The 8,348-nt window shown below is 50.5% G+C and overlaps 1 protein-coding gene across 1 annotated transcript; it reads right to left on the reverse strand.

Moving 5' to 3' along the window:
- Nucleotides 1-293: 293 nt before the first annotated feature.
- BMP2 (bone morphogenetic protein 2) lies at nt 294-3,873 on the reverse strand. The gene is made up of 2 exons (XM_054383605.1): nt 3,522-3,873; nt 294-1,138 (listed from the first exon to the last, which is right to left on the reverse strand). The coding sequence occupies exons 1-2, from the start codon at nt 3,871-3,873 to the stop codon at nt 294-296; spliced, it is 1,197 nt and encodes a 398-aa protein (XP_054239580.1).
- Nucleotides 3,874-8,348: the final 4,475 nt, after the last annotated feature.

Consider the following 8,348-nt stretch of genomic DNA (forward strand, 5'->3'; position numbering starts at 1 on the left):
TGGTTATAATAGTAAATAAATACAAAATAAGAATCTGACCATTATACTTCATGTGCTGGGGTTAAACCCATATAAAATGTACAACTAAAATACATTTAAAATCTTTAAAGGAATATTTCTCTGATTAAAATATTTGTTTTCCCAACTTTTTGTAGACATAAATATATTTTCAAAATAGTTGTGTTTTTTTTCTTTCCATTTCATTACATAAATAAAGTCTTCATTGGGAAATATTAAAGTGTCAGCTTTTTTTTTTTTTTTTTTTTTTGCATTTGTCTAATATATTTGCTGTGTTAGCGGCACCCACAACCCTCCACAACCATATCTTGATAGTTCTTTAATACAACTTTCTCATTTTCATCAAGGTAGAGCATGGAAATAGCACTCAGTTCTGTCGGCACACAGCAAGCCTTGGGGATTTTGGAATTCACTGAATTGACCAAAGTCTGAACAATGGCATGGTTTGTTGAGTTTAGATGATCTGCCAATGGAAAAGGACATTCCCCATGGCAGTAAAAGGCACTATACCCTGGAGGGGCAACAATCCAGTCATTCCACCCCACATCATTGAAGTCCACATATAACGGATGCCTTTTGCAACTGTATTTGTGGCGTTTACGCTGTTTGTGTTTTGCTTGACGCTTTTCTCTTTTATGAAGCGGGTGTCCCTTGCCATCATGCCCAAACGTTACTAATAATGGCCTGAGCTGAGACCAGCTATCTTCATCCTGATGTAAAGACCTGCTAATCCTAACGTGCCTCTTGGAGGCACTGTTCTCTTTGTCCAAGTGAACCACCTCTACCACAAACCCATGATTAGGTTGTCCATGTGCAATCCACCTCAAAACAGCTGGTGTTACATCAAAACTTTCCCATTTACTTGCATTATGATGCACCAACCTGGTGTCCAAAAGTCTTGTGACAGGGTCCTTAGAGGTGGCTGTGGCTGGCTTTATAATTTCATAAATATTAATACGGTGATGGTAGCTGCTGCTGTTCTCAAAGGCTCCGTGCACCTGTTCCCGAAAAATCTGGAGTTCAGCTGAGGTGATAGACTCCTCATTAGGGATGGAAGTTAAATTAAAGAAGAAACGTCGTGCTGTTTTCCCACTTGTTTCTGGCAGTTCTTCCAAAACTTCTAATTTGATTAAACAGGGAAAAGAAAAAAAGAAAGGGAAAAAAATAAATCGGAACTGAGACAAGCAACCAAACCCATCAGATAATCTGCTGTTGGCAACTTTCAAATGACAGCTAACACATGTTACACACAAGGTCTGAAAGGCTTTCAGGCAGAAAAATTCCATTTCCCTTTTCTTTCTGTTTATATAGGCAAGCATACATAGCATGAAGTTAAGAGTGTTTCATTTTTTTTTTTCAATGCATCTTGGTTGAATACTGATGCACTTTGCCTTCCAGGTGGTTACAATAAGTGGCAAGAAACACATAGCATCACTTTGGAATTCAAGAATATTCAGGAGAAAACTCTAGCAGCAGAGTTAGTGGGGGCTGAAGAGAATCGTTAAACCTGGTTAAGGTCTTCGGGTAACACTATTATGTTGCTGCTTTTTTCAAGAATATGGGTCTAACATCAATTTTTAAAAATTCCATTCTGAAAAACACTACTCCACAATTTAGGTGACTTACAAATCTTAACATGTGGGTTTTTGGATCTTAGTGACAATGAACTCAATGGTGTAACAGTGCTTTACAAAGTACACTAGTATTTACCCCAAAAGGACACAAAGAATGGCAGGAAGGTTCAACTGCTAAAAATGAGTGGATGTGGAAAAGGTAATTTAAAAAGTCACTTCTGAACAGCAGGTTTTCAAAAAATAACAACAATAAAATGTTGTAAATCACTAAATCCCAGGTGGTTCTCACCTCTAAGTCAACAAATAACTGAATGAAGGGAATAAAATGTATCTAGGGCTGCTAAGAAGCACATTGTTGCTACAGACATTGAAGAAATTAAAAGTATGTGCCAAAACAAATCTCTCCCCACGGGGCTTACTTTTGGTGCTAAGCATCCTGGAGAACTGTTCATTTCCTAAGGGGAAGCCATAACTATTCCACATTGAATCCAGCATGATTTTTTGGATGAGGTAAGGCTCAGCTTTATGGTATTTCAGGACCAGACCAATATTTGTAAACATGCAGATGTTTTGAATGGACACAAGACAAATTTTTGCTTTGAAGAAGCCACTAAATTTTGCAAAAATTGTAGAATAGCTTTTATGTCAAAACCAGTATTTGCTGTAACAGTACAATTACTCCAAACTGCTGATTTGCCTGACTTACAAATGTCACCCCTTAGGCTCCTATCCTGCTCAGTCCTTTGCCTGCCATACTCAGGTTTAAAGTAAATGACCCGAATGCTGGCTTTTCTCCACTCACTACTAGATGTTTACTTCCCCTGTAGGGATATGCAGATAATGAAACGTTTCATCATTCACCTCCTCTCTTACAATAAGACTTCCCAGTAAACAGCACATCCACTTCTCCGAGGCCACCTCCTTTATCCATCAGAACTAACGAATTTCTTTCCTCAACTAAGTTTTACATGAAAAGCATGGGAAAACTTAATTTTCATTAGTTTTCCAGCGAGGCCACTGCACGTCAGCACTGGAGACTAGGAGCCTGGAACACTTACAACCTGGCGAAAGGTCTCCCAAAGAACACACGAGCAATACGTGCACCACCAGCTCCAAAGGCCTACGCGAGCCGCGGCTACTGCCGCAGTGAATATTTTAGCTACCTAAGCCGGAAAATGCACGCAGTTGCTCAGTAAGGGCCTGTCCCTGAGGGCCCACTGCCTCGGTAGACTGTAAGGTAGGAAGTGTGGAGGTGCTGCTGGATGCTTCACTCTGCATTTGGCCGGGTTACCTGACGTTGAGACCCGACACCTGGCCACAAGGCTTTTACCAGCCTGGGCACTGATGGCTGGGGAGGCATAGCATGGATCCGGGCTAAATCGCTCCTCGACGGCAGAGCGAGGGAGCTCTTGAGGTGGCCACGATTGATTGTTTCATTGATCTCTCACGGGGATTAGATAAGGATTAGAAACCTCCGCAGCGGCGCCGGCTCAGCCCCTCATTAGGGAGACTGTCTTGCTTTTTAGCCTCACAACAGAAAAGCTATTCGTGGGAATGCCTAACGCAGAGCTGCCTTGGTTTAGAAGGGAAAAAAACCGGGAATTCTCCCGTCGGACGCAGGGAGAAAAGAGATTCGCAAAGCAAGTCTCCTCGCGGCACAAGCCCTGATCCTGCAGCCGGGATCCTGGTAGCACAGCCGTCTGGAAGCACCCGATCGCCCGGTGTACTCAGCAAACGCTGTGTCACCGACAGCAAAACTTACGCGCTCCCGGGGCGGAATACTCCCCGACGCTCCTCCCTCGGCCCTCCCCTTTCTCCTCGGCTCCCTCAGCCCATCCTGCTGCTCGTGGCCCCAAGCACCGCCGCGCCCGTTGCCGGCCCTCAACCCCCGCCCGCCCCAGGCCCCGCGCCCCGAACCCCCGCCCCTACCTTCGTGGTGGAAGCTGCGGACCGTGTTGGCGCGGCTGGTGGCCCTCTCCAATGGGTATCCGAGCGCCGACGGCTGCCCCAGTTGCTGGCCCGCGTGCAGACGGTAGAGGTCGAGCATGTAGGGGGGGATGACGACGTTCTTGCCGGGGCTGGGCCGCCGCTTCAAGCCGAACATGTGGAGCAGGCGCAGCTCGAACTCGCTGAGGAGGTCCTCGGGACGCTGCGCAGCTGAGGCGGCGCGGCCCGGCTCGATGAAACGCCGCCGGCCCACCTCCGGCATGAGGCCGGCCGCGCCGCCCAGCAGCACCTGGCAGAGCAGCAGCGCCAGGAGAGAGCGGGTCACAGCAACCATGATCAACCTGCGCGGAGGAGGAGGAGGAGGCGATAGGAGCCAGTCAGCGCGGACACCGCGCCAGGGGAGCGCGCCGCAGGGGGGGGAGGGTGGTCGGGGACGGTCCGCAGGTGGGTCCCACCCCGGCGCCCAGCCTGACCCCCACGGGGCGAGGCGCGAGCCATGGCGAGCGGGGCCCCGGCCGCCACCCGGCGGGTGGGCGCGAAAGAGCCCTTCATAGGGTCCTGACGGGCCGCCTCAGGTGCTCGGCGGCGGCGGCAGAGCGAGGCACGAAAATCCCCGTGGCAGGAGATCAAAGGGAGTGAGGCGGGACGGGGCGGGGAAGCGAAGCGGGGCTGATCCGCAACAAAGGAGCACGGACGTGAAGGGGAGGAGGGGGCGGCCGCTGTCAGTGCGGCGGGGGCACCTCCGGGGCCGGTCCGCAGGTGTGCGCCCTCCCGCCTTGCCTGGACCGGGTCTCCCGCCGCCGCCCGCTCCGCTGGGAAAGGAAGGAGGTGGCTGCCCCAGCCGACGCGCAAAGTGACCTTCCCTGCTGTGCTCCCGTGCTTCCCCCTCCCCGCTCCGAGCCGCAAGGAGTTTGGGCCGGCTCGGCTTCCCCCATGCCGCGGCTCCGCGCCGGGACGGCGGCTTCTCCAAACGGAGAGCAAGGGAGAGCTATTTTCCCTCGGCGGAATGGAAGAAGGGGAAGGAGGAAAACACAAATCTTGTTACGTCCTTAGCCAAACCCACAGGGTGGTATTCTCCCCCGTGAAACTCTGCGCTGGATTATAATTATCATTATTATTATCATTAGAATTGTTATTGATTAGTGTCCCGTCCCCCCTCTCTCTTCAAGAGCGCTAGCACCTCTGCCGTGGCCCACGGAGACATCCTGCGGAGAAGGCTTTCAGCGGAGCCGGAGTTATACCTGTGTGCAGCAGCGGGGGTTGTGTCTGCAGGAGGGTTTTCTGCTCTCGGGGTGTTTTTCCCGCATCACTTGGTGTTACTCCAGACTTCCCTGCTGCTCCTCTACAGCTGCCGAGCAGAAAACAGGAGTTCCCTGAAGTACAGTCCGCCTCAGAAACATACTTCTAGCAGCTGGCTGAGGAGGCAGAAAGCAAGTCCCGGCCAAAGGAAGGGCTTCTCTCTTTTAAAAGCAGCGATCGAAAAAGTTGTTGCTTCTTCTTCCTCCTTGTCGCCTGTGTGTGCGTGTGCCTGCCCGTGAATGGGTCCCTATGTCTACGGAGTTAGGAGGCTCCTTTTTAAAAATGTCCTTTGCATCATCCGCATCAGACAGACAGACATTTACTGAGACTCCCGCAGCAACATTCAGATGAAGCTTGACTTTCCTCCACTCCCTTAAAAAGAAAGAAGAAAGAAGGGAGGAGAAAATGAGGAGGGGAAAAAAAAAAAAAAAAAAAAAGCAAAAAGGGTGGGGAGCAGCCTACTGCTGCTGCCGTCCCGCGTGGAGCAGCCGCGCTAGGGGCCCGCTCCCGCTGCCCCGCCGGCCCGCCCGCCGCTCGCACCGCACCGCACCATTGCCGGGGGTGGCTGGGCCGCCGCCGCCGCCGGGCCTTTTTGTTGCTCGGCGATGTCACGACCCCGGAGGCTCGCGGGCCCGCGCCAATCACAGCCGCCCTGTGGGAGCGGGCTGCGGCCCCGCACCGGCTTTTAAAGGAGACGCCGCCTCCCTCCGTTCCTTCCTTCCCTCCTCCTTCGCCCGCTCCCTCCCTCGCCCGCTCCCTCCCGCGCCCGGGTCGCGGGACAAGGGCGGGCGTCCCGTCCCGTTAAGGGATCCCTCTCACCCGGTGTGGGAAGCTCCGCCGGCCCGGTCCCGCGTCCCGCTCTAGGCGACTGTGCCTGGAGCGGGATACCGGACCGGACGGGACCGAACAATGACTTGTTGCGCGGGCCCCGAGCGCTTCGCCACCACGAATCGGATTAACGCTGTGCCCCGGGCTGTCGGGGTGGTAAAGTGTGAAGGTCACGTAAGGTACCGGGAGAATCCCGGTGCTTTAGGAAGAGTTTTATTACGTTTTTAAATTATTTCTCTATTTGTTTATTTTTCTACTACTGCGCGGGAGCCTGTTGCCTGAGCCCGGGCTGGAAATCGGGAGGGTTTTCTCGCCTCCCCGAAAAAGAAGCACCGAGACTCGGGGAGGAGTCTCCTCCCGGAGGGTTGCCTGCGGTGCAGCCGACGGCGGGCTCAACCCCGACCGTGCGCATGGCGGAGGGCTTGCGTTGTGGGTTTGTTGGTTTTTTGTTTTGGGTTGGGTTTTTTTTTCCTTTTCTTTTTTCTTTTTTTTTTTTTTTTTTTTTTTTTTTTAAGATGTGGCTGCCCTCCAGTGGTGAAATGCGGCGGATCTCCGGTCCCGACACGGCAACCCCATAGCGAATCAGCCCGCGGGCCCCAGCCTCCGCCTGGCACCTGCCCCGTGGCCAAGTTGCTCTTCCTGCGGGGATGGGGACGGTGCTCATGCCGGCGCTTCCCTGGTTTGCAGTCCCTGTTCGGCTGCGTACGGGCACGGAGGAGGACAGAGGTGGCAGGTGTGAAGAAGGCAGGTCCATGCTCAGGGAGCTGGAACTCCCAATCCTGGCCGTGTCCTGATGGCAATTTTTTTAATCCCAACGAGATTTAGTAATTCGGGGTTAGGGGTGAATCTTTTGTCCTTTTTCTTCTTCGGCTGTTTGAAATCTGTGGTAGGGCCTGGCCCTTCTTGCATAGGTATGTGATACCTGGCAGTTTAGGGTCCTCATCAAAGCCAAAACCATCAGCACAGTCATTAGCCGGGGTCCCGGTGCTAGCCCAAGGCTCTGTCCCGGCAAGGTGAGTGCCCCGTGTAGAGAGCTCTTCGCAATGCCTCTCAAGGGCTTCATTTGCAAAAGACACAGACAGCCTTTGACACCTTGAGCTACTGTGGAGAAGGATTTAAAGCAGTAACAAGGAAGAGAGCTCCATTACCAGATCATCCGTTGGGAGCGGCCTTTTCCTTCCATGTTACAACTTTTCAGCAGAGGAAAAACGCTGATTTTAGACAGGAATTCAGCACATTTGGGCTGGTATAATTCCTTCTGGGGACCCTTTTCTCTTGTCTTTTCTATGACATTGGAATGACTTCATCTATACCAGCAAAACGTATCTGCAGGAGGAGGTGCTCACACAGGGAGTTTCATACCAGCGTAACAAACCATGTTAAAACTACTACCAGTATAATTAAAGAGCTGGAAAAGCTCCTTCATACCAAAAGCTCCCAACACTTTTTAACCTGTTTTTTGCTCACCACTGTGCATACAGTGGGAGAAGTGACACAGAATGAGGTGAAATCCTTCAGAAGTTTAGTTATTTTTCTGTTGCACAGATAATATTTAATTCTATGACTTCCTGCAAGTCTTTAGCATGAACTGAAGGTGCCATGCATTGTGACTTCAGGGTATGCCAATTATGTAAAGCAACACTAAAATAACAATGGCAACATAGTTTACACATCACTGACATTAAATGAGCACTTCAACTTCTAATTGCCATTCCAGTTCAATCTGTAGTGGGTCATGCCAGGAAAAAAGTCACTTCTTGCCTCAACACTTACTCCTGTGCCTGGAGCATAGGCTGTACTGTATGCTCAGTTTCACATTATCTCCAGGAGCTTTATATATTAGGATGATGATCCTTGTACAGAAAAAATGTGTTTGTGGTTTTTCTGAAGGCTTGGAGATACTCTCAGCTGATACCAAGAGGCTTTTGTGGCTTTGCCCTTCACTGATTTCTAAATATTTTTGTATCAGAAATGTTTAAATATTTTTGTATCAGTCCTGTATAGCCAGCAGGACCAGGGAAGTGTTTGTCCCCTGTACTTGGCACCAGTGAGGACACACCTTGAATACTGGGTTCTGTTTTGAGCCCCTCACTACAAGAAGGACATTGAAGTGGTGAAGCATGTCCAAAGAATGGCAACAAAGCTGGTGAAGGGTCTAGAGAACAAGTGCTGTGGGGACTGGCTGAGGGAGCTGGGGTTTTTTAACCTGGAGAAAGGGAGGCTGAGGGGAGATCTCCACTCTCTACAACTCCCTGAAAGGAGGTTGGAGCCAGGTTAGCATCAGTCTCTTCTTCCATATAACAAGTAATAGGACAAGAAAAAGTGGCCTCAAGTTGCGCTAGGGGAGATTTAGGTTGGACATTAGGAAATTTTTCTTCACTGAAAGGATTGTCAAGCAATGGAACAAGCTGCCCAGGAGAGTGGTGGAGTCGCCATCTCTAGAAGTATTTAAAAGATACGTAGATGTGGCACTTGGGAAGGTGGTTTAGTGGTAGACTCAGCAGTGTTAGGTTAATGGCTGGGCTTGATGATCTTAAAAGATCTATTCCAACCTTCATGATTCTGAGACTCTCTATAAATGGGTTTTTGTAGTCTTCTGCTCTCTGGGCCGTAAAAGACAACATTTCATAGGATTATAGAATGGAAGGGGTTGGAAGGGACCTCCAGAGATCAAGTCCAACC

This window comes from Indicator indicator, chromosome 9 (assembly GCF_027791375.1).
Source record: "Indicator indicator isolate 239-I01 chromosome 9, UM_Iind_1.1, whole genome shotgun sequence".
Classification (NCBI taxonomy): Eukaryota; Metazoa; Chordata; class Aves; order Piciformes; family Indicatoridae; genus Indicator; species Indicator indicator.

Bases quoted from the DNA above. Each gene is read 5' to 3' on its own strand.
- BMP2 (XM_054383605.1), bottom strand. From the start codon at position 3,873: ATGGTTGCTGTGACCCGCTCTCTCCTGGCGCTGCTGCTCTGCCAGGTG. The intron at 1,139-3,521 runs GTAGGGGCGGGG...TAATCAAATTAG, and splicing joins CCGCAGCTTCCACCACGAAG to AAGTTTTGGAAGAACTGCCA.